A 27,110-nucleotide genomic window follows, 5' to 3' on the forward strand; every position below is an offset into this window, starting at 1 on the left:
GTGGGACTTCAAATAATGTTGGACCTATCAAGCCAATGGAGAGAGACTCTTGGTGCTGGACAGGATGCAGTCGACATTATACTGTAGATATGACCTCTTTGCGGGTCAAGGATGGAAAGCTGTGATCTAAGGAGATGTGTTTGGGTGTCACATTAATAAAAAATGGACTTGTACCCTGAAGGCTAGGAGAGAAGATGGGGAACAGGAGAAACCCATAATCCTCTCTGCAACCTCCCCCAACCGCTACTACCATCAGGATGTGGGATGCCTCCTTCCAGCAATGAGGTCAACCAAATATGAACTCAACCCTTGGAAATTACAAACAACAGCAGCAGAAATCTTCCCTCTTCTAAAAATGTTTCTCTTGGGTGACTGCAGCCATGACCAAAAGCTGATGAACACAATGACTGAGTGAAATGGGAGTGAGGTCCCTTTCATAGCACCTGCGCTGCATGCCAATGATATCAACAACACAGTCAAGCATGCTTCAAGAGTCAACTCACCTTCTGGGAAAATAGTCACGTTTACAACAAGGTACAATGCATTTGGCAAAGTAAAGCATCACTGTGCTTCAACAAATTGGTGTCTTAAAGCAAATTACTTGTTCCTTTTGTGTATAATAAAGTACTAATGAAAATAAACAAAAAATAAACTCACTACAAATCTGCACTTAGTCCCCACTTAATCTCTATGATAAGACACCTGCTCTGGTTTGAATGAGAATGGCCCCCAGAGGTTCCCATGTTTGGATGCTTGTCCCCCAGCTGGTGGAACTGTTTGGGAAGGAGTGGCAGGAGTGACACTCTTGTGGAGGTGTGCCACTCGGGATGGGCTTTGGGCTTTCAAAAGATGCATGTCATTCTCAGTGCCTGCTGCTTGCAGTTTGAAATGTGTCCTCTCAGCTGCTCCTTCCTTCATGCCTTAACTCTGCCATCAGGATTCCAGTCCTTTGGGACCAGATGCCCAATTAAATGCTTTCTTTTCTAAGTTGCCTTAGTCATGGAATTCTGTCACAGCAGTACCTCACTAAAGAACCTTGAGTGAGGAAAACTTGGTGTTGGCATATACATTCAAAGAATCTGGTTCATCACAGGAGGGAGAAAGCATGCTAGAACTGCTCCGTGCACGGAAGTAGTGGCTTGCAGTGTGGTTTGTTCACATCTTGAAAGATCAGAAAATATGAACCTTGGAACAAAAGGAGAAGTAGACATTGCCTCCAGGCCTCGACTAGCTAGCCATTTCTGCTACATAGGTCAGTTCCAAAGATTCCATAGCCTTCAGAATCAGTGTCATTGGCTGGAAGCAAAGTGTCAGACCTGTCAGGGTATGTGCTATTGAGGTCATTATATGTCTTACATATAACTACGTCATTCACTCAGTTTATACCATGACCCATTGATACACATTTATTTCAATTTTTTTATAGTGTTGAGCATTGAAACCAGGGGCTTGAACATGCTTTATACTATTGCTACATCCTGGATGTCACTTCTTATTTCATACAGAAATATCTGAGACTTTAAAACAAAATGACTAGAGTAACTTTATGTGAAATTAGCAGCTATAACTGTAGAAAATAGCAGTGACAACCAAGAAAAAGGTACACAGTCCCTAAATGAATACCTCCCACTTAGTGGGGTAAGAACACAATGCTTGCTTAGCCAAACACTACTAAGGTGTTAAAACAGACCAAGGAACAATGCACACCCAACAGTGGCCAGGTCCTAGGAAGATAACCCTGTACCGTGACGGACTGGTACACCCACTCGTCTTTAAAATAAAAACTGAAGGATGAGAGCAGTTGCTCTCACATGTAGAAGGCCACATGCTAAGGGACTAGAGTATTTAGAATGGTTATGACAGCTAAAATTTTGTTACACCCATGAAATTTCAAATTATTTCTTCATAATCTGCCTTGGCCAGAGGAGGAGAATCTTGCTTCAGCAGACATTAGGTGAGTACACATTATGGCTGTGAAAGTCTGATCTATTTAACTATGCATTGAAGTTCTCTTAAAATGATCCAAATCAAATAATAGATCATTTCCTAATGCTGGTCATTACATGTGCTTCACACAAGTAAACTGGAGGATTTTCCCAGTAGTGACGGCCACATTTTTGGTCGACAACAGGAGTATAGCTAGTCCTATCACTCAGAACTTAGCAATAAGGAGCATCTGAAGCTTGTGGCAAACGTAGACAGGATTATATTTGTACACTTGTTGCCTCCTCACCTTGAGATCACAAAGAAAGGTGCAGTATCATTCATGGGATCACACCGCTCGCTGTGATGGTGACTGCTAGCTTACAACCACAGAGTCTAGAATCATTTGGGAGGTGGGCTTCTGGACATCCCTAAGGGGGTTACCTTGACTGTGTCACCTGAGATGGGAAGACTCAGCACCACCGATCACATTTCCCCGGGCAATGATCCTGGACTTATAAACAAAGGGGACTAAACAGCATGTATCTAGCAACTTTGGGCTGAATGTGAGCAGCTGCTTCAAGCTCCTGCTGCCCACTTGTACCATGAAGACATGCACCTTGAGCTGTGAACTAAAGATCAACCTTCTATCCTGTAACATGTGTCAGTATTTATCACAAGAACAGGAAAAGAAACGAAGGTGTCTACTATGCTAATTTAGATTCAGTCTCCTTGGGAGATGGGAAGTAAAAAACCACTTCTGCCTTTTAGTCTCTCCTAAGAGCTTGGTGAAATCACCTTTGAAGAAAGTGAGAGAGGATAAAGATTTACCATCAGTATTAGGCAATCACCTCTTTATGCTATCTAGAAGCAGCTATGCCTCATAGAAAAGGGTAGGGCTGTTTGCGAGAAACCATTGCATACAAAAGCTTATTCTGACTATTTCAGAAAGGCTATAATTCAATTCACTAGTAGAGTAGAAACCATAAGGACTCACCCTGTAAAGAGGATGGCACTTGTCCCTGAAACATGGAGCCAATCGGGCATAGATCTGTAGGCTGTAGTAGTATGCTGCCAGCTGGAGAGACAATGCCGAGTGAGCCTGCTTCTCAAAACACCTGTTAGCATCTAACACCTAGGAAGAAGTGATGGAGAATCAACTCAGAAGTCAGCATGCACTGATTACCCTAAGATTATAATACAAACTTCCTATCCCATCAGTTTGAGTCCATCATAACAGGCGGTATGAAAGTTCAGAAAAAAAGTAGACCTCACTATATAAAAGCAGATTGAAAGACAAACTGAACATTAAATTAGCATTAATTTAATGCTACATACAGTTTGGTCTCTGGATACTGACTGAGCTCTGGTACCTAGGCATTAACAGGAAAGGAGGGCACATACCATACACAGTTTAACTGACAATGATTTTGTTTTGTTTTTAACTTCTCAGTTGGTAAGGTAAGCTTACCTGTGGTAAGGCAAGAAGATAAGCAAGAGCCAGTGTCATGTCATGCGGCAAAGCATCACTTGCTAGCTGCAAAAGAACTGAATGTAGAGGAGATAAACACAAAAACTGTATTACTCAGGGTGGAATTTGCTATTGTTATTTTGCTAAAAAGCCATGCTGTAAATTCCTACTGAATATTTATGTTCATACGCATGGACCTGCGCTGTTCTCTGCTGCAGTCAGCGAACAGATGCTCACCTGGTACAATGCTGAGAATGAGCCATGAGTGCTCAGTGCCAAAGAAAACATCTACAGCATCACCCCCACCTGGCGGGTGCAGGGATCATGGAGGAAGAGGAGGCAGAGAGGAGAGGGGAGGAGTCCTGGGAAACACTGCCTTCTGCAGCTGAGAGCAACTGGGGAGGGGAAATTGCTCTTCTTTGAGAATGTGGCCACCAGGAGGACTTCCCATGACTACAGCGGTAATACTAATTGGACTTAATGGAATACAGAAGAAAAACAAAGAGGGGGGCATGGAACTGGAAGGGAGGCCTGCGTGGAAAACTGGAGGAAAATAGGTGGTAAATATGGTTACTGTATATAGGTATGATATTCTTGAGAATTAAAAAAAACTTTAAAATTACCTTACATTGCTTTAGAATCCACATGGCACTTAGTCAAAAGTGTCATGCTTTCAGCCTTGTATGATTTCAATGAAAAAACAGCTTAAGACAATTTACCTGCTCATGAAACTTTACTTGGCACTGATTTAAAACAGATCACATCAAACTATGTTAAATTATGACTAACTATGTTCACCTCTCTGTAACTGGGATAATCTACAGTGTGTGTTACTAACACTTGAGGTATCTCTCTCAGAGCAGGTCTTGTAAAGTTCAAGCACAAAGACAGCCATGATGGGTCCTCACAACTCAGCCTTTTCAAAGACTAGGATCTTGCTGTAAAACCCTCTGTATCCAGAACAGCTAACTGTGGTGATTACATGAATACCATAAGACCAGAACAGTGGAGCAGCTTAATAAGGGGCAGCAGAGATGGTTCAATAGTTAAGAGCACTGGCTGTTCTTCCACAGAACCCAGTTTCAGTTCCCAAAACCTACATGATAACTCACAATTACCCAAAACACCAGTTCCATGGGATCCAAGGCCCTCTTCTAGCCTCTGTGAGCACAAGACACATATATGGTACACAGACATACATGCACTAATGCAAAACAGCCATACACATAAAATAAAATTTAAAAATTAAAAAAAAACACATAGCTTTGTAATTTAGGAAAAATCCCTGTATTATGAACAAAACGATGGCGATTTTCTCCTTTACAAGAACAACACTCCTGCTCATTGTTCACAAAAAGAAAACCAGCATTTGCTCTACTCATGCACTAAAGTTCTCTAACCATTAATAGTTTTTCCACAAGAATTATTATAAGCAACAACCTGCCAATGTCATAACTTTAAGAGACCAGTACATTGCCAATCAGTTCTGGGTTTACACATGATTTATTTTGATAAGGATGCATTTATTTATTTGTGGCCTTATTCAAATTCCTTGTAATCATGTATGCTCACAGTGTGAATTCACTGTTTAAAAGGCATATAATAGTCTCAAATGCCATCATAGAGATATCTGCACCTCATGTTTATTCCTGCATTATCCACTATAGCAATGAACTGGAATTAACCTAGATGTCCATCAACAGATGAATGGGGAAAGTTTTATACATGTGTGTGTATGTATACCAAATTATATATAGATATATATCAAATTGATGGCTGAATAGCATTTTATCAATGAAATCACAAAATATATAGGAAAATAGACAGACTTAGAATGTATAATATTAAGCACAGTTAGACAATCTTAGGAAAATCTACATGTTTTCTTTCATTTGCAAAATTATTTGTAAAATAACATATGCACACATATACATATGTAGCAGACAGGCTAGTTGGTAGGAGAGAAGGATGAGCAGGGTGCAGCAACGAGCGTGAGCTCTAAGGGAAGATGCGCAGTTACTCTGGCTAGCTCTCACTGCTATGAATTTCTCACCTCTTGTGCTGGGGAAGTACATACAAATACACTCCACAGTGCAAGTGAAAAGGCCCATGTGCTGCTCGGCCGCTCATGGAGAACGGCTACTGTAACTGGATAGAAGCTCACAAAATTGTAGTTTTTGAACCTTGCTAATTTCACTGTGTATGTGTATGTTTGCTTGAAAATTCTCAGTAGAGAATTTTTAAAACACATCTTAAAATGAAAGAGAACACTGTATGAACAGCCCAAAGGAAACTGAATTTGATTCTGGAAATACATTACAGGATTCCAAAAGGAAACTTGCCTTACACAGACAAATATTTAAGTTATTAATGTAATCTGAGCTTAGCTGATGGCAGGAAGAAGGAGCAAGAACCCACAAGTGTCTAAGGTTGCCACTTCAAGTTCAAATTTTCCTGTGATGATTCATAGGAGAAAACACCATGCTTTCTCTTGTCTGCCTCTTTTCAGAGTGTTCCATTTCTGTAAAGAAAAGATGCATCCCTAATGTTTCTCCAGGCCTTAGGAACCATGTTCAGACCTCCAAAGAAATCATAAATTCTAAAGACATTTTCAGTCAAAAGATTTCCCTTTCAAAACCTACTTTCAAACTCATCCCTTCACTCAGTATTAAGGGAAATCTTCTCTAAGCAGACATTCTCAAAGACAAAAAGCAAATTCCTTGTCATTCAGGAATGAATGGATTAGGGCAAGAGCAAGTCTCTAAACAAATAATTTTAAAGTTCAACATAAAAAGCCTAAATCCGATTTTACAAACAATTATAGAAGCAAAACATAAGCCCAAGATGACGACTGTGTCCCTGAAGACTTCAAGCCTGGGCATGAACTACAACACAGCTTTATGTTTTACACACCTGAAAATAACAGAAATATGCAAAACTTAGGTTGCAGAAGATTCTGGACTACTTAAGAAAACTCTAATTGCACATTACAGAAACCCCACACACAATGGTCAGCAATGGACTTCATTTCCCAGGTAGCTCTCTGGCGGGGAGCTGCAGTTCTGACCAATGTCTATCTCACATTGTCTACAATTCAGTGGAGTCTACCTGTTCTCTGGAAACCTTCTTTTAAAGAAATTCCATTTCACACACTGAGAATTATTCCCTATTAATTTTATTTCTTGAAGTCTTCAAATGTGACCTTTAATTGAAAACTGACTAGTTTATTTCCAATTCTACTCCCATTTTCTTCAGATTATCTCACTCCTTTACCTAAATCCACTCATCTCTTCCCAGGCATCCCTCAGGTGCGTCTGCCTCACGGGTTGTGGCTTTGCTCCAGCTAGCAAGCACAGGACCTTGCTTTCCAGAGCTGTGGGTAGAGTCAAGCTCAGTCCCACCTGGGAAATTAAGTCCCATTACTGACAATCTTGTCATCACATCTTTATTGGAGGAGCAACTCAACTTCTCCTTGATTTACCATGCAGCTCCTGGTTTCCAAAAACCAAAGCACCACTAAGGGATTAAAGTTTGTTTCCACAGGGGATGTAACTAGGCATATGCTTACAATGTGGAAGATGCTCCAAAGCAAACAAACAAGGCAACGTAAGAGGAATGCTGGCAGTTAGAATAAACAGCCTCCAACAAACAATTTAGAAATGGGAAAGTCTTCATCCGCATTAGAAATTCCAGAAAATTTATTCTTAAAAAAGTTATGCTATGTTCCAAACTGTTAATAACATCTCTGAACTTAAGTAATATACATACACAGTTTATACCAAATAACAATAGAACAAGGAATGGGCAATTCTCATTCACTATGAGCACTAACAAAAACATTACTGGAAGCTTTTTCTAAGGGTCATCATTGCCCTTGCTGTGAAAGCCACCACTGTGGACACAAATATTTGCTACAACACAACACCACCCACACAGACGCCAGATGCACAACTATACCAATTACACTATCTTCTATCTTTATATTGCTTTGACATTATGGAATCCATGCTAATCCCAGAGGGGCCATCCTCCCAGAGCTCGCTGATGCTGGAGATGGTGAGTAGGCTGTGAGCCTAGATTTGAAATCTAAAACAAACCCAGAGTCAAAACTCTGCACCAGTTTCTCTGAGTTGGTTGTTATATACTGTCCCACAATTATCAATCTTAATCACTCCAGGGCCTGGTCTAGGCAACTAGAATCTAAACTGATAACCTTGGTTTATTCATTCTACCCAAAGTTAACCTTGCACATGCTCCCCTCTCCTCTTATGAGAACATCAATAAGGACCTTTACACATGCCTTCCATGACCCCTCTAGCCACTGCTGCCTACCACCCCCCTTCATGACAATTATTTTCATACCTATGTGTCTGCACACTTAAGGAAACCTAAAATCCCTGCTGTAGCCTGGAATAAGTAGGGCAAAAATCTAAAACTACACAGTGAAACTCAGACAAATGATAGAGCAGGAGGAGCACCATCTCTAGAATTAGACAGCACCGGAAAAATGACCAGGTCCTCCTGATCTGAGCTGCAGCACAGGGCATGTTTCAGACTCCAGGAGGCTCTGCTGTACATGGCGAAGGACACCGTCACCAGCAGCACACTCTGGGAGCAGCCAGTAACTGCAGACACGAAATGCTACAAAGCATTTCAGACTCTCAACTACAGGGGATAAGCAGACAGTAAAAGCCTCATGTCTTCTAAGTTCAGGCTTATAAACAAGTTACAAAAAGTCCTTTTGGCTTTCAAAGCATCTTGGATTTGGGGTCTGAGAATATTGGCCTCTTAAGCAAAGAGTAAGTGAAGCAAGGCAGGGAAAAGTGCAGAGCAGTCTCTAGCAGGCAGGAGCCCACTTCCTCTATCACTTGACTGGCTTCAAGTGCTGTTTTTCAGTTAGGACTTGTTTAAGTCTTTCCTATAATAGGTAAGTACCACAGCTAAAAAAGGTAATTACTTCCATTTTATATAAATCACAATTCTTAATAAATTAGTAACTGCATTTAAGCAGGAAGACCGATTTCACTCTGAAGGAACTGTACACGCTAACAGCCGCCCCTGATTAACGGGGTGTGTCAGCCCGCAGCTGCTTGCTGTTGCCTACCATTCCTATGCAGCACTCCACAGCAGTTGCACCAGTTGCCCCTCATCTTCTCTGTGGAAGATGGCAGGGCTTTCCATGCACTGCAGAGTCCCAGTAAGTCCTTCCTTTCCTCTGTGCCATCAGACAACACACACGCCATGATGGCTGGGGGGAAATATCCTTCCTTTGGCAACTAGCCATGCTAACACCTCAACTGCGTTCCTTCCTTTTCATTGTTCATCTTGAATGAGTGGCCCAGTGCATGGTATTCACTGCCTTCATGTTCACTTCCTGAGTTCTGCATCCCCGCATCCCAACTGATAAGAGACCACAGGCTGTGAAACCTAATTTTCTTCCTTTTCCTTTACATTTTTCAGCTCTCACTGTGGCACTGCACACGGATGGATGATTCTGTCTGCGGGCTCCAACAGCATGACTTTTCCTCCCCCTGTTCCCAAAGGTCCTCTCCTCTACCTCTTCTCCCCTGGATGGTGGATGAGGCTGTTGTCATATCTTTATCTTAGTCCTACTTTACAGTTTATTCTGTGGATAACCCCCCACAATCTTGAGGTCAATGGACACTCTGGTCTATTTCCCTTCTCCTTCAACCCATCTCAGAAGACCTGACATTGCTAAATATCTGTTGATGACGGCACAAACGTTCTGCCCCAACTCCATCCTCTTCACACAATGTCTTCAGCATTTCTGAAACCTTTCACTCATCCCTGTAAACCAGACTTAAAATTCAAGAGACATCTAGGACCCCAGTCTCTTTGCTCCCTGTTCTGCAGGAAGTAACCAAAACTCCTGACAGATCACCTCCAATGGGCTTTCACACACACTTTTCATTTCATGCTGCAATTTCCGGATTCAAGTTTTTGTCCTTTAAAAGAATGACTCTTAACAGCCTTCCAACTCTCTACCTGGCACCTTCAGTGCCTCTCTCTCAGATCCTCTTCACATAGTAGGACTACTGAAGTTAGCACCTTCAGTCCTCCTCCTTCCGCGTTCTCTGCACACAGTAGGACCTACTGTAGGTCAGTGTAACTGCCCCTCTCCAGATCAGAAAAATAAACCTTTTCCAGATCTACCCACTGTTTAAACAATTAAAGTTAAAATTTCTTATCTGGGCTGAGTGTGTGGTGACTTTTATTTGTGGTTTCAATGTCACTCTCACATACACCAGATAAATCAACCTGACATTCACAGGTGGCCTGTGCTCATGGCGTTCCTGTATGTAACAAGAGGCACTGACAAAACTGCCCATCATTTTTAAAATATCTGCTCTGAGGGATACATATGGAACTGATACTTTGAATGAATTAGTTTCTCCCACCACACACACACACACACACACACACACACACACACACACACAAAACCCTCTGAATAATGCCATCTCAAACCTTATGAACATAGGCCCAAATTTAAAAAGCAGTTATGAGTATAGACAGGAAACAGGAAAGCCAAGCAAAACAGTTACATCAGTACAAACCAGTTGTTGATATCCCATGCTATTACAAGCAATGGACCAGCCCCATCTGTTAGCCAGTGTGTGTTTCTAGGGGTCACAGGACAAATTATTACAGGGAGCATCAGGGATGGAAGGACACAAACTATAATTTTCATGGCTGTTAGTAAATGGCCATAAGTGGCCTGTGTCTCTCACGTCTCCACTTAAGCTCTCTGCAGCACCACTGCTAGGACGGCTTCAGAGCTGGGCCAGCTCACTCACACTTGAACATCCTGACCACCGTACTACGCTTTTAACATCTATTTCAACAAATAGACAAAACAAGGGGAACATGTCCAAAATTCTGTGCATAGAGCAAGCCTTCACTCATAAGATGACCTCCTGAAATTAACCCTAATAAAAGGCCCTGGAGATTTCCATTCCTTTCTGGGGAATCATGATTTTAAGGACTGACCACACCAACCATTGCTAAAGTCTCTGTGGCTGAGTTCTCCTTATCAAACCATTCTATAAAAGAAAATCCAAAATAAAGGTTGAACAACATACCAGGAAGACAAGGTAGGACAGAACAAGAAAGTGTAGCGTGCACCGGAAGGGAAAGGCACCCCCATCCCTGCACACTGGCTTGCATTTCTCAATAAACATGAAGAACTGCAACACTGCCAACAAAATCAAAATGGTCGCAAAGGCTGCCTATGGCTGAGACTCTGAGAGCTGTGTCTGAGAGTTAAAACAGCTAATGAGTGGTGTACAAGGTCAAAACGTACAGGGTGTAGCCTATATGGAGGATATGTCAAATGCTATGCTGGTCAGAATCTGCCAGACCGAAGAACTAAAGTGCAGGAACGCACCACATTTAAACACTGTGAGAGGTCTGACATTTTCTTATCAAATGAAACAAATGTATAATCTCTAATCCAGCATTAAAACCTGCTTAACTGAAACAAAAATATAGCTACAAGACATTTGCATCAGGGAGTCCATAGCAGCTCTTGGTGAGAGCCTTCGGTTTGAATCTGCTGTGTCCTTTCACAACAAAATAAACAAACTGTTTCATAGTCATATAACAAATCAATACTCAACAGCAATAAACAAAGACAATGTACTAAACGGCATGGCAAGAACAGATTTCAAAACCTCTGGAATTAAGTTTTACATAAGGAGTTTGCACACCGAATGATTCCACTGCATGCATTCTACAACTGTCAAAAACGTGTGTGCAGTGGGCAAGTCAGACATGGATGCACTCTATGAGGGTGGGACGTGTGTTGCCTAGGAAAAGAGGACAGCAACACTATGTTTCTGGACGGGGCAGAGCGTCACAAAACATGTGTAGCTCCCGGCTGGACTATTTTTCTGTTCACCATTTATAATCCTTATCTGTTGGAAAAACAGTAAATATTAACCCTAACTCAAAACTAACAATATTATGTGGAGGAGGAAAGAGTCAAGTCTTTCAATACGTGAAAAAAATAACTTGGATTTGGTATAGAAGGGTGAAGAAATAAAACCACAGTATGTATAGTAAAAGATAAATTGCCAACTTTAGATGAAGGTCTATGGGTATACTCAATGTAGAATTTTTTCAATTTTATTATGAATAGTAAATGTTTTAATAAAGTTTTGGAGAAAAAAGCCTTCCCTTACAAATAAATATGCAAATGTTCAATCTTGCTGCTGTTCACCTATTCTTCAGAGAAGCTCCCTTCTAGAACAGCTTTCCAGATCTGGTCCCCAGCACTCAGCCAGCTAGGCTCACAATCACCCAGGTGCTTTCTACTAGAATCACAGGTGTCTAGGGACCAACCCCTCACAAGCCCAATCACAACACAGCTGCTAGTATCACATAACATTTTTCTTCAACATAAGATCGCAACTCTTTATTCTCTTCCACCCTAGCTTGGTGCCTCTCCTAACAGTCCAGCCATTAAAGTACATTGACGGGAGGACTGGAAGGGGAGGGAATCATGCCTTATACCTGGCACCAAAACTTTCTTACAGCTCTCATTGGGAATCAGGTGCTGCTACAAAGGGCCAGGCAAGCCCCACATAAAGGAGACATAGCAGTCTCAGAATCAACAGTGGACCCTTCTCAGAGAAGAGAATAAACACAAGGGGTTTCACGAGAACCACAAAATTTCATGGCTAAAGAAAATCAATCAAGGGAACTTTACATCACAATTTGAAATATGTGTATTTTAAAAAGAACTGCTCTACTTTTTAGCAGTGTATTTGAGTTTAATTTGCAATAGTAGCCTGCAACCCTTGGAGGCAATGCATTTTCCAAACAAGTTAAACATCGAAAATCAGATAATCTGTTCCAAACTTCTACAATGCTTTCCACGGTGAATTCCATTCCAGAACTAAATACTCAGAACAAAGCCATCCTTATTATTGATTTATTGATTAGTCAGTAAACCAAATAAATAATTATTTTTTTCAGTTGGTTTGCATAAAAACCTTTCCATCAATTTTATTAAAAGAGTCTAAAAATTCAAATCATCCAGGGAAGTTTAACGTGTGTTATAATCCACATCAGAAGTCATCAAGAATCACATTCCTATCATGATTTTAAATTTAATTAAATTTAGTTTCTATGATTTCTCATTTCTGCTGGATTTCTGGCCATTATCACATGTTATAAAACTATTGCGCATAGTTTCTCTATGTGTTAGCGTTGTTGAAAGATACCATATTTGCTAGTTCACTAAAAATAAATCCAAATAAAAGAGGTTATTATTAAAACCATCTCTATACCAAATGTTCACAGCAAATTAAGGGTATGTACAAAATATCCTTTCTTAGCCCTAAAATGTTTTTCAAGCAGTAATATTGGATATTAAAAAAATATCAGGACATACATATAAAGCCCTGTACCCTGATATCCTACTGATCCCACAAATAGCTTACAAACATGCATTCAGATCAACCAAGAGCACAGTATTCATCCACTGACCTGAAAGTCATGGTACCCACACCTCCCCCTTCACCATCACATGGACAAGTACTTTGCATGGCCCAAACAGACCATCCTGCAGCTGCTGGCAGGACTGCTGATAGATGCAGCAAGTGGGAGTTGACAGAAACAATGCAGGTGGCTTCCTGTCCTGACAGGAAAAAAGTCCAGAGGACGGGAGCAAGCACTGACTCAGAAGCTGTCCACACACACACACACACACACACACACACACACACACACACACACAGTGTAATTTAAAAAATACTCTTTTAAAAATGCTTAGAAACTCCAAAGGAAATATCAAACTAAAAAGAGAAGTGGAAAAAAGACAAATAAGCTGTATTTAGTAAACTTGCACATTTTTTCTTTTCCAAAGCATCCTCCCTGCAAACATGTCACTACATAGAAAACTTTGTAGAACAACACTAGCTCTACATTCAAAGAACAGAAACAAACACTGAGCAGAGCACACCATTCACTATGTCAATTAGCATCCTAAAGACAGAAACTGTAGGATATTCAATCTTTTAAATGTGTATCCATAAAACAGTAAGAACTCAATAAATACTTTCGACAAAGGGATATGCCATTAGGCAATTGAGAATGACTGAAAATGATTTCTTTCTGAACTGCCCACCCAGTCATGCTCACCACTCTTCTGCTAGGATCTGTGCCCTGCTGAGTGGTCACGGCCTGCCTTACCTTCCGTGGTTGGAAACACTTCTGTTTTGGTCTCTGCCAACTTTCCAGCTCTCAGCAACACTTCAGCGAAGCTCTCGACAGGGACCTGCTGATAGGTGGCAGGGGTCACTTCAGAGGACACAACAGCAGAAGTTTCACTTAGAAAACATGATTGCAGGAATTCATGATGCTTGGTAAGCTGGATAACTATTTCTCACTAATGCACATTGTTTTATTTAACAGTTGGGCAGATTTTCAATTTGTAAAATATTATGATCTATATGAAACAAATCCGAGAACCAATGACCACCATGGCAAGAGCCAAGCCCAGGATGTTGTTCATGACAATTTTAGTTTCTTCTTGTTCATGGCAGTTAAATCCTCTTCTTAAGCACACTGTCCTTACCTCAGTGACAAAGGGATTAGTGATGACCGACTCATAAAAAGGATGGCATCCTTGTTGCTCTAGGTTGTCGTTGGCTACAGTTCCCATTCGATATGCTCCACCAAACTCCTGCCCCTAGGAAAAACAATGTGAAGAAAGTTCAATTAAAAGAGAGATCAAGGAGCTGGGCAGTGGTGGTGCAAGCCTTTAATCCCAGCACTCAGGAGGCAGAGGTAGGTGGATCTCTGTTGGTGCGGGAGAATTATCTGTATTCTGTCAATCATTTATTTTAATAAAACGCTGATTGGCCAGGCAGGAAGTATAGGCGGGTCAACCAGACAGGAAGTAGAGGCGGAGTAATGAGAATAGGATAAGGCTAGGGAGGAAAAAGGTTCCTCAGCCACTCCTGTGCAGACCATTAAAGAGGCAGCATGTAACCTGCCCTGCTGAGAAAGGTACGGAGCCATATACTAACATAGATAAGGATAATGGGGTAACATAAGTTATAAGAGTTAACAAGAAGCCTGACCTAATGGGCCAATCAGTTTATAACCTTATGGAGTCCTGTGTGTGATTTTCTTTGCGGTTTGCCGGTTATGGGGTACCGGGCGGGACGGAAACCCCAACAAGCTGGCCCCCTCATGTTACACTCTGTGAGTTCGAGGCTAGCCTGGTCTACAAGAGCTAGTTCCAGGACAGTCTCTAAAAGCTACAAAAAAAAACCCTGTCTCAAAAAACCAAAAAAGATGGGCGGGGGGACCAAGGACAGGCAGAAAGGAAGAGAAAGGTGGGAAGTTGGGGTGCTGCTTTCAGGAGAAAGCAATCAGTGGGTTTTGTACAATTAAGGCAGCGTGACAGAGATGCCCAGCAGAGGACCTAAGGTCAGCAGCTGCAGCCACCCTGATGCCTCCTGACCTCCTTGGCCATGTGGACACCAATGACTCAGAAGTCCTGGAGAACAGTGGCATTAAAATAACCACTCTAAGATCCCACCCTGTGTTGCTCTTCTGGCAAACTGCCAGTGGCTCTGAGTAAGGCAAGCAGTCAAGACATTGAGTGTTAACACCAAAGGTGGCGTCTCTTGCCAACCATGCAGATTTGGTTATATACATGCTATCACGGGCCCATGACCCTCCACTGAAACGGTCCCCTCAAGGAGGTCTGACTGTGTCTCTAGGCCCGGCTCAGGTCCACATGCTAAAGTCTTAGCAAATCACAGCACAGTCTGACTGTGCCCCTTTCCCCAGCTGGACTCCTCCACTATCATTCCCCATCCAAACATCCTTTGGTTTGTTTTCATCAGACCTGATTAGCAAGCATCTATTGCCCAGTTACACTATAGTTACACTATACTCTCTGCTCTCCTCAAATAGATGCACAAACTCCTCATGGGGAAAGTTAAGTCAAACATATTCTTACACAGATTATGGCAGACTTCCTGATAGGCACAGTCCAGGTAACAAAGAAGCTGCTATTGTTTTAAAAAATGTGTTACATTAATAACAGTGTTGAACACTTTTAACACATAAGCCTTCAAATAAAAAGTAAAAAAGAAACTCCACCAGGTAAAAGAAAGAAAACTATGACAATCATAACCCAGTGTGACACATGAAGAGACAGGTCTGTCGCAAGGGCAAGGCCAGCACCTCAGTAAGTGGAACCTCCTTTACCAACTGTGCATACCTCTGCCCCTACAGTTCCTCTTTCCTGAATAAACCCACAGAGACCATCAGGGCGTACTCAGAACACTTACCCAACAGCCACTTCCACTCCTTCATAATCGTTTCAAATGACTGGCATCTCCCACCAGCTAGCTCGGGATCTGTCTTTGCTTCCACCCTTGAGTGTTGCCCTTCCACACAGCAGTTACATGCACTCATTAAGGAAAAGTGCAACACACAGACACACTATCCAGACTCTCCAAAGCTTTCCGTCTGGTGTAGACAAGGTCAACAGTCACATCATAGTCTGCAAGAGGCTTTAAGCGCTGACCTCCTCAATAACGGCCACTCTCTGCTGTATGTCCACACCAGCGCTGTGGATCTGCTCAATCACATTTCTCTCTGACATGATTACTTTCTGAAAAGCCTAACATTACTCTAACCAAAACTTTACTCTCTCACAAAAGTCATTATTCACTTGGCCCGCTCATGCTTCCTTTGTTGGGCATTCTCCCTCGTTTTCCTCGGAAGTAACTGCTACAGTACATATTAATTACACAGATGCTATCATTATGCATACTGTATGGTCCACTCCCCCATCTTCCACATGTCCACTTTTTAGTTCAGGTTCTCTCTCAAGCTTTCAACCAGGAAAGGAAACGTCCTAATTATTGTCTTTTTGAGCATGGTTTATTTCAATTACTACGGTCCTTGCTGGTTCTGTCACTCTTTCTGAAAACACTTTGTTTTCAGCTTTGTTCCTTATAACTGGGCAAACTTCATTTAGAGTACAAACCATATTTCCTTATTTACCTGTTCCTCTGTTGACAGGTACTAGGCTGAGTCCATAATTGGGCAATGTGAATGATGTCACAGAAACACAAACAAGCAGACTGTCACAGTGGACCATATGGGTGCTGTCTTAAATTTTAGAAACCTCTGTACCAATTTCCATATTGGCTGTGATTTATATTCCCACCAGCAGGAGTAAGGTTCTTTCTTCCCCATGTTCTTGCCAGTATCTGTTATTCTTTGGCAGTAGCCATTCTGGTTTGAATTGTATACTATATGTAGTTTTGATTTGCATTCATCTAATAGATAAAAATGTTGAACATTTTTTCATGTACTCATTATCCAGCTGTATTTGCTAGAAATGTCTGTGCACTGTCCACTCCTCAATTTGATCAAAATATTGTTCTTTTTAAAAATACCATGAGCGGATGTCCCAGGCAGCTCGCGGAGCAGCTGCAAGTGGCAGCGCCATGTGGTGGGGGGGGGGGGGGTCAAAAGTAGCTGGGATGGGCGTGGTTAGTTCTTAAAGTGTCCCAATGGAATAACAGTCACTTTATTTAAATGTTAGAGATGCTTATTATTCCAGAAATTCTCTGTCAGACGACTGCCTATTTGGTAAGGACTTCTCCATCTGGTGAGCAGTTTTATCAGAACGCTCATCCTTTCTTGGCTCTGCATTAGTTTTCAGGTTGATAGAGTCCCAGAGTCCCAAGTGTCCACTCTGGCCCTTACCTCCTGTCCTATTCTCTTCCAGTAGCCTTGAGGTTTAGGGTCCCTGAATTTCACAGAGAGACAGGGATGTAGTTTCACTCTTGTATATGTAGACATTCAGTTTTCCCAGCACCTCGTGTTGAAGATGCCAATCCCCCCCCACACACACTATATCACTTTACTATAATAATTAAGAATCAGGTGACTTTAGGGGCATGGTCTTATTTCTAAATTTTCTACCCTAGTCCTCTGGGTGGTAGGCTGTGTATCTGTTTGGGGGCACTAGCATGCTGTTTTTATTATCAAATCTCTACACTATATGTATATGTCAAGTACTGCAATGAATCTCAAGCTATTCATTAGCTCAAGACTGCTTTGGATATTTGAGGTCTTTATGTTCCCATGTGAATTTCAGGATTTTTTTTTTAAGTTTCTGAAGAATTTCACTGGCTGAATCTGTACAGTACTTTTAATAGCATAGACATTTGAAAAATATTCTGTGTATCCAGGAACCTGGAAACCTTTCCATCTTTGACTATACTCCGTTTCCTTCATCAGTTCTTTGTAGTTTTCACCGGAGAGATCCTTAAGTTTACACCTGCATGTGTCTGTTTTGAGTGGTATTGTGAATGAGACTGTCTTCCAGAGTTATTTCAGTGAGCTGAATTCTCCCTTAATCCCTACTGTGTCTCCTGCTACTTTGCTGAGAGTGCTTACAAGATCTTCAAGGCTTCTGGTTGGTTCTGGTTGAAACTTTTAACTGTAGCGTCATCATCTGAAAACAAGGATAATTTGTCACTTCCCTGCTTTGTATAAATTCTTTTTATTTCTCTCCCTTGCCTTATGCACTTGGCTAAGATAGGGAGTGGAAATAGAAAACAACACTGTCTCATACTGATTTTTGGAAGTCTGCTTTCTTTTTTTCCCATTCAAGATAATAGTGACCACAAGTCCACCATATTGGACGGATAAGTAGCTGGGTGAGGAAAGGGTGGATGAAGAGTGACAGTCCATAGCGTCCGGGATGCACTGGTACTGCACCACGTTTCTTTATCCTCTATTTTCTAGTACAGTACAAATAACTGCAGTGTGGCAAAGAAGAGAAGGCAGCAAATGAAACACAGATTTAAGACACCACCAAAGCAGCCTCAACTGTTCAACTGTTAGCCTTGCCTGTAACTCTGGTGCAGAAGCAGGAGTCTGCAAAGTTGTCCCAAAGAAGACACTGCCTGTCCTCAACTACCAGTTCAAAGAAATACAATAGAAGCAACTGAGTACTAAGAGTCCCTTTCTTATTTCATCTCCCTGGATTTTAATCCTGATATATAAAACAGGTGTCACTCAAGTGAATCTCAGTTTCTCTGGAAGGAATGCATGGAAGAAAATGACATTCTGTGAAATAGATTGCTCCTCCCTTACCCAGTGTGAGGACCAGATTTCTTAAGCCATTTGACAACCACAGATTTATTGTGACAACAACTGGACAGCAGCCCTGGTGAACTGGTGCCAATCGTAAAACCAATTTTTATGAAGATGCCCTGCTTACTTGGAGAGGCCGCAGGTATGCTAAAGACTTCTTCCACCACTGCCCATCACTGACGGCCTGCAACACAGCCTTGGTGGTTGTCGTGGTGTTGGACAAGACTTTCATGGTGGTTGCAGTAGTCCAGTGTAGCAGGTCAGCAGAACTGCTGCCCAAAGCACTTCCATCATCCTGCAGTGAGAAAAGACAAATGTAAAATGGTCATTGGTAGACAGAGCAGAGATAGAGACTGCCGATGGCAATCAGACTCATTAGAGCCCAACACAAACAAACGTAAAGTCCATCTTTGTCAGTAACTAAACAAACGAGAAAGAAATGCTAATAGTGCATCATTCCCCACTCAACTGTTTACAAAAGAAAACAGAAAGAACCTCAGGCTTTAAGTCAACACTCCCTTTCAGAAGACCTGCCAAGATGAGATGGGCTCGATTATTACCAATCTAACAGCCAATGCATTTTAAGTGATTTTTAAATTACAAAGAAAATCAGTTAAGTAATCAATGCTTCTATAGCCCTGACAAAAGTACAAGACTCCAACAATCTGCTTTCAATACAAAAGGAATTGCTTTTCCTCCAAACAAGTAGATGATTAATATTATTTAAAAAATGGAACCTCCTGCCAATTTTGAGGCATTCAACAAAAATGTTACCTATCCTTTTAAAAACTGAAACAAGAAGAAAAATCACACACACATTAAGTCTTTTAAGCAAAAATAACAAAGACTGCATCTGTTCTTATTCAAAATTATTCTGTAAAAGTAGACTTTTAGGTTAATGACTACTTACAGATTTTCTTAAGTTATTCCAGTAAGAGTTAAAAACTAATTTGTAATCCTCTGATTCAAATAAGTGTCTTGGCCTTCTTGATACTAATAGTAGATAGCCTAGGTTTGTCATTTAATTCTGGGTCATACCATTCACTGAAGTAATAAAAAATAATAGATCATAAAATCACTCAAAAGTTCTCAGGATACTCTCTCACAGGGAGCACTCAGACAGGAGCAGGCTCTAGTTGTACCTGACAGAGGTATCGGGAGCAGAACTAAGGACAGGGCATCCCCGTTCTTGCCCTGGAACCTGTGGGACTACTATGCAGCAATGAAACTTTGCGGATGATTGAGGACACCACCCTGGAAGCAGAAAGATTAAACCAAAATGGCACACTTGACCAGTATAATGACTTGAGCCCACAAAGCAGAAAACCTGCTATAGTTAGGGTCAAAGAGCTTGTAAGGGAGTGAAAGACTCCCGTGGGCGTCTTCCCTCGGGAGAGACCCCATGCCCAAAGATCAGTCGAAAACACGCAGCCGGATGCAAATAGCAAGAGGTTTATTTTTTTAACCATTTTTTTAACCATTCTTCTATTGAGGGGCACCTCGGCTGTTTCCAGGTTCTGGCTATTACAAATAGCGCTGCTATGAACATAGTTGAACAAACGCTTTTGTAGTATGTTCGGGAATCTCTAGGGTATATTCCCAAGAGTGGAATTGCTGGGTCCTGAGGGAGGTTGACTCCCAGTTTCCTGAGAAACCGCCATACTGATTTCCACAGTGGCTGCACAAGTTGGCATTCCCACCAACAATGGATGAGTGTTCCCCTCACCCCACATCCTCTCCAGCATAGGCTATTGTTGGTGTTTTTGACTTTAGCTATTCTGACAGGTGTAAGATGGTATCTCAAAGTGGTTTTGATTTGCATTTCCCTGATCGCTAAGGAGGTTGAGCATGACCTTAAGTGTCTTCTGGCCATTCGAAGTTCATCTGTTGTGAATTCTCTGTTCAGTTCAGTACCCCATTTTTTAATTGGGTTAATTAGAGTTTTAGTGTCTAGTTTCTTGAGTTCTTTGTATATTTTGGAGATCAGACCTTTGTCTGATGAGGGGTTGGTGAAGATTTTCTCCCAGTCAGAAGGCAGCCTTTTTGTCTTACTGACAGTGTCCTTTGCTTTACAGAAGCTTCTCAGTTTCAGTAGATCCCATTTATTCATTGTTTCTCTTATTGTCTGTGCTACTGGGGTCCTACTTAGGAAGAGGCCTCCTGTGCCTATATCTTGTAGACTCCTTCCCACTTTCTCTTGTATCAGGTTCAAAGTGGACGGATTTATGTTGATGTCTTTAATCCATTTGGACCTGATTTTTGTGCATGGTGATAGGTATGGATCTACTTTCATCCTTCTACAGGTTGACATCCAGTTATGCCAGCACCATTTGTTAAAGATGCTTTCCTTCTTCCATTGTATACCTTTAGCTCCCTTGTCAAAAATTAGGTGCTCATAGGTTTGTGGGTTAATATCCGGGTCTTCTATTCGATTCCAGAGGTCAACTTCTCTGTTCTTATACCAATACCAAGCCGTTTTCAATACTGTAGCTCTGTAATAGAGTTTGAAGTCAGGGATGGTAATGCCTCCTGAAGTTCCTTTATTGTATAAGATTGTTTTGGCTATCCTGGGTTTTTTGTTTTTCCATATAAACTTGATTATTGTTCTCTCAAGTTCTGTGAAGAAGTTTGATGAGATTTTGATGGGGATTGCATTGAATCTATAGATTGCTTTTGGTAGAATTGCCATTTTTACTATGTTGATTCTCCCAATCCAAGAGCAGGGGAGGTCTTTCCATTTTCTGGTATCCTCCTCAATTTCTTTCTTCAAAGACTTAAAGTTCTTGTCAAATAGGTCTTTCACTTCCTTGGTTAAAGTTACCCCAAGATATTTTATGCTATTTGCGGCTATCATGAAAGGTGATGTTTCTCTGATTTCCCTCTCAGCTTCTTTATCCTTTGTGTATAGGAGGGCTACCGATTTTTTGGAGTTGATCTTGTATCCTGCCACACTACTAAAGGTGTTTATCAGCTGTAAGAGTTCTTTGGTAGAGTTTTTGGGGTCACTTATGTACACTATCATATCGTCAGCAAATAACGAAAGTTTAACTTCATCCTTTCCAATTCGAATCCCCTTGATCTCCTTATGTTGTCTTATTGCTATTGCTAGAACTTCAAGCACTATATTGAAGAGGTATGGAGAGAGTGGACAGCCTTGTCGTGTTCCTGATTTTAGTGGAAAGGCTTTGAGTTTCTCTCCATTCAATTTGATGTTAGCTGTCGGCTTGCTGTATATTGCTTTTATTATATTTAGGTATGATCCTTGTATCCCCAGTCTCTCCAACACCTTTATCATAAATGGGTGTTGAATTTTGTCAAATGCTTTTTCAGCATCCAATGAAATGATCATATGGTTTTTTTCTTTCAGTTTATTTATATAATGGATTACATTGATAGATTTGCGTATGTTGAACCATCCCTGCATCTCTGGGATGAAGCCTACTTGATCATAATGGATAATTTTTCTAATGTGTTCTTGGATTCGGTTTGCCAGTATTTTATTGAGAATTTTCGCGTCGATGTTCATGAGTGAGATTGGCCTGTAATTCTCTTTCTTGGTTGTGTCTTTGTGTGGTTTTGGTATTAGGGTAACTGTAGCTTCATAAAAGGAGTTTGGCAATGACTCTTCTGTTTCTATATTATGGAATACATTAAGGAGTATAGGTATTAGCTCTTCCTGGAAGTTCTGGTAGAATTCTGCATTGAAACCATCTGGTCCTGGGCTTTTTTTGGTAGGGAGATTTTTGATAACAGCTGGGTGAGGGGTTTTTATAGGAGAGCAAAAAGCGATGTTTACAGAAGCAAGATGCAGGGTGGTAAATTCTTAACCTAAATAACAATGAGGGGACTACTCAGCGGTTTACTGTTCCTCTTATCCTGCCCCCCCCTTTCCTGGCTGGTGACCAGATGTCTGATTGCACAGCCCCTGACTCTCGACGAGCCCCGCTTTATACGTGACTCAGGCCTCGCAATCCTCTCTTTGTTTCTATGACCAATCCATAAATCTCCTGTCTTGCAGCCAGATAAGGCTGTCCTTGCTCTAACCTCAGGTATCTTTGCTCAGCATTCCGGAGGCCCTGAATTCCGGAGGCCCTTAATTAAGCCTGTTATTTGCTCAGCATTCCGGAGGTCCTGAGCTAGTTATCTGTGAACCTTTGCAAAACGGTATAACTGTGGTTAAAACGAGGGGTCCTTCAGGAGAAGCTGGGTGGGGTGCATGTGAAAGATCTAAAACAGAAAGAGACTCAACCCACAGCTTTTGCTCTTCAAAATGAAGGCTGAGAGCCATGATCCAAAGAATCAGAGTATATTCCAGAAACTTGAGCACAACTGTCAGGTGATAACCAGGAAGGGAATGTGGACCTCAGTTCACAAACACAAGGAATGAAATCTGGCCAACAACATGATGAAGGACAGAAATTAGATTCTTCACCAGAGCTGCAAAATTCCTATCTTATGGGAATCCTAAAATAATTAACTATTTTCTAAAAGCTGTGAGTTTATGGCGAGAGCAAAGGAACAGATCATGCTAGGAAATTTAAATGTGCATTTTATTATTTCTAAAGGGAAACTAAAAAGAAGTCTTTAAGCTACACTAACCAAAGCCCAGAATTTGCCTACATCCCCACTGCTGGAGACTGCTTCTCCTAAAATGCACTGTGCATGTTTTACTGCACTTTTGACATTAGAATATATACACCCATGAACTCAATGCAACATTGCAGACTAAAGCTAAATCATGAAAACAGAAAAAACAGATACTATGGCAGTAGAAAAACATGCTATATTGCTTGTACATTATAAGATAATCACACAAAATATAACTGAGGTTTATGTAGCAATAAATACAGCGCTTCTCTAGGCTTAGTTGGGGCAAGTACTGTGGCATCACTGTCTTACCTGTATTTGGATCTCTCTACAAACTGTACTGGTGTTGCCAGTTTAAAGCTAAAGAATGCACTTCTTACACTCACTTGTAACTGGTGCTGCATACATGACCCACTTTCTTCACATTTCACCTACATACATACTACTAGAAAGTTATTTTAGAGGCTGATGTTTTGCCATTTCTATGATTTTTCTACTGGCAAGAAATATATAGACATACGACTAACAAATTGTATATATACAACTATAAAACTGTACTAGTGAACCCTGTTGCCACAGTAAGAAAGGAGGTTAAATGACAACCATGAACTTCCAAGATGCTGACTTCCATCTTCGTGGAGTCGGCAAAGCCTGGAAACTCATCTTTTGGCTTCCTTCCCCAGGAAGGAAGCTCAGAAACACTGTCCTGCAACAAGAAGTAACTGCTACCAACACCTATAACTTTTAGTCATTAAGCAACTTTCTAAATCATTTTTAAAAAATCACCTTCCACCTATACAGTGAGAAGGCTTTCTGGGATCTATAACTGAACTTGACTTATAAAAAAAATAAGAAGAACAACCTGTGAATAGAGTAGCCGGGAGATAAGAAACACTGTCTTCATTCAACATTGGAGATAAAGATAAAAAAGTAAAAGTAGGCTAAAAAGCCATTTACAAGCCAGTATCTTCAGGAAAGCTTTCCAAATAGTCCAGTGTGCAGGGCAGACATGGTTAGCCACCATCACCACCGTCAGAGTACCAGCGGGAAACTGGGTAGAAACACACCCAGAGCTGTCTGTGACCTCCAACACCACACAGCTCTGGCCTACGGGACTACAGCACACAACATGTGGTTGTTACAAATGGAGAAGTGCTGTTAAAAAAAAAAAAACAGCATGCTGTGGTTTTGTGTGTGTGTGTGTGTCTGTGTGTGTTTAATTTTTTTAACTATGTATACATGTCGGTGCCTGTGCAGGAGTATATGCACAAAGTGCAGGTACCCATGGAAGCCAGAGGAGGGTGCTGGGCACTTTGGAGCTGGGATTGCAGGTTGTGAACTGCCAGACTAAGTGTTGTGACTGAAATCTGGTTCTCTACAAGAGTAGCAAGTATTTTTAGGTGCTGAGTCAACTCTCTAGCACCCTCCATTGGTTATAAACACAAGAGAAGAGGAAAATAAAGACCAAGGTGCATGTTCTCGACCTCAATTAGGAATTGAGCAGAATTAGGTGGAATGCACAGACACACTAGGAACCTAGAGCAATGCATCTACTTATTAAATCCCCATGTAGAGGCCTACCAGTCAAACCTTCAGAGAAGTTAAGGCAGAAAACCAAAACTGGCCAACTGTTGCAACAGAAAGTCTCCTTTACACAATGCTTTATTTAATACACTGTGAAAACACTAAAAGGGACCTAATACACCCATAGCTGTTTCACTGGGGCATGATTGGGACACAGCGGTAACAGCAACATTTGGGAGGCAGAAGCTACTCTAAGCTATATAGTAATTCATAGCCTACTGCACACAGGGCAAGCTTACTCAGTTGGAAGTCGTACATATTTTGGGTTCACAGGCATTACTGAACATGCAAACAATGGTATTTCTAGGCCTCTGTGAATTATCATTCCATTTTCTTACTGGTGTCCTAGGATAAAAGTTAATTTGATTAGACATGTTTGCTACTTTTATATCTAACTGAGAAGTCTTTGCCTACTCTAACATCACAAAGTATTCTTCGTAATTTATCTTAACATGTAAGACTGTTTTTGATTTAAGTGGCATGATTACTACCCTCCCATCACTCGTGGCATTATATGCTTAGTTAATGTAGTATTTCCAGAATACACTGGAATGATTTTTCATTTACTAAAGAGGAAGCTGTTCAAGAGTAAGGCCACTGCTCATTCATTATTACAGGGTATGTGAGAATCTACACAGGTTGCAGCTATAGAAAACTGTATGAAGTTGGGTTTACTGTACCATTTAAATGTTTGAGATACATTTTCAAGATGTGTCTAGAATAAACACTACTTAAACTGAACTTAACACCACATTTTAAATTCCTGTTCATCTTGAGAATTTTCTTAATTGAGAAAGTCTATCAAATGATTTGAATGTCATCGGCTAATCTGAGGATAGAACTAAAACTATAAACATTTCTAATAAACACAACCCTCAGGTAGAATGTGACCACCATGGAGGTAAATAAAAGGGACTGAAAGATATCACAATATGAAAGTAATAAAACAACTATGTTGCTTCATAAGATGAATCTAAATTTTATTTCTGTTTCTAAGGATGGATGGGCTAATTCAAGACAAGAATTTAAGATATATGAAATATAAAAGACTATTTCCAAAGACAAATGAAACTTACATGTTAATAACTGTATGTCATAAAGCATTTCCTGTAATGTTTCCTCTGGGGAACACTTACAATAAGAGAGTGAGGCTGGTCAGATGACAATGGTAATTGTCACCCAGCTTGATGACCTGGGCCCAACCCTCAGGACCCATGTGATAAAGGCAGAGAATTGGAGTCCCACATGCTGGTCTTTGACCCCCAAATATTCATCATGGTACATAAGTTTGTATTCACAAAATTAAAGTAATAAAAAAATGAAGTTAAAATCCAGCTGGACCACTGGTTAGCATATAAGCCAGACATAGTTCACCAAGTTCAAAGTATGACTGCAACTGTTAATGAGTGAAAACATTCTCTTTCAGTATCATGAAAAGGAGGATGGGCAAACTTCACCAGCAAGGTGGTCTACCACAATCATAGTGCAGCCAGAGTCATTACTGAGAAAAGGCATTTTCATTCACCTTCATATACTAAGAATAATAGAAAAGAGGGAGCTAAGCATTTAGTCCTGAAATGACACCTGTCATATTCATAGTGGCACACTGCTAATTACTTTAGACTATATAACAGCAGAAATAGTTTAGAACCCAAAATCACAGCAACAATTGCCAGCATAAAATTTAACATGAAATTTCATAAATATTAAGCATGCTCCACAGTTTGAAGGTTACTAAATAGTAATAGCTACCTTTCAAACAAAAACAAAAACACCATTACCGAAATGATTCCTGAGAACAGAATTACTTTATGCATCAAAAGGCTCCCAGTCTGCTGCTATCAAGACTTAAGGAGTTGCTCCTCTAAGGTCAGTTAATGAAGACTAATTTCAGAGAAACCAGTCGACCTCAGTTAAACAAAGTTCATAGTATGTGTGGGCTACTTAAGGAATATAAACAACTCAGGCAGGGCTTAGCCAGTGACCCTTCTCCAAAATATCCTTAAATAATACAGAACACTTTTCTTCAAGTAACAACTGCAGCACTTTCTTCCCAGTTTGGAGTCTTAAGACTGCAACCCTCATTATTGCTAAAGATGCTCAGAGGTCAGCCTAGATTGTCTAGTAGAGCACTGTCTCCAAATAGAACAGTACAAAAACATCCTAACTGCAAAGAAATACCAGTAATGTGTGTGCATATATAATATAGCTTTAGTAACAAAAAATCCCCATGAGCCAAGAGAGCGACACAGAAGCTTTGTACACATTTATGAAAAGCATGGAAGGACAGGCTATGTATCGTGGAGGAATCACAGGCTGATCCCAGAACACGAGAGGTTAATGGTAGAGGATCAGAAGGTCTAGGACATTCAGGAAACAA

At 40.9% G+C, this 27,110-nt stretch overlaps 1 protein-coding gene across 4 annotated transcripts in view; it reads right to left on the reverse strand.

Annotated features, from left to right (window-relative positions):
* The window catches only part of Nbas (NBAS subunit of NRZ tethering complex), a 305,952-nt gene that overhangs the window by 111,696 nt on the left and 167,146 nt on the right, over positions 1-27,110 (reverse strand). For 2 of the 4 annotated variants that reach the window (XM_087907244.1, XM_087907242.1), the window contains exons 36-40: positions 18,687-18,854; positions 13,998-14,111; positions 13,613-13,697; positions 3,395-3,471; positions 2,921-3,058 (exon numbers count right to left, since the gene is read on the reverse strand). In XM_087907244.1, the coding sequence (XP_087763370.1) occupies positions 2,921-3,058; positions 3,395-3,471; positions 13,613-13,697; positions 13,998-14,111; positions 18,687-18,854 (582 nt within the window). Of the gene's footprint in view, positions 1-2,920; positions 3,059-3,394; positions 3,472-13,612; positions 13,701-13,997; positions 14,112-18,686; positions 18,855-27,110 lie in introns of all 4 variants that reach the window. The other 2 variants (XM_087907243.1, XM_087907241.1) reach the window with 1 other exon arrangement.

Source organism: Myodes glareolus, chromosome 6, assembly GCF_982192425.1.
Source record: "Myodes glareolus chromosome 6, mMyoGla1.1, whole genome shotgun sequence".
Classification (NCBI taxonomy): domain Eukaryota; kingdom Metazoa; phylum Chordata; class Mammalia; order Rodentia; family Cricetidae; genus Myodes; species Myodes glareolus.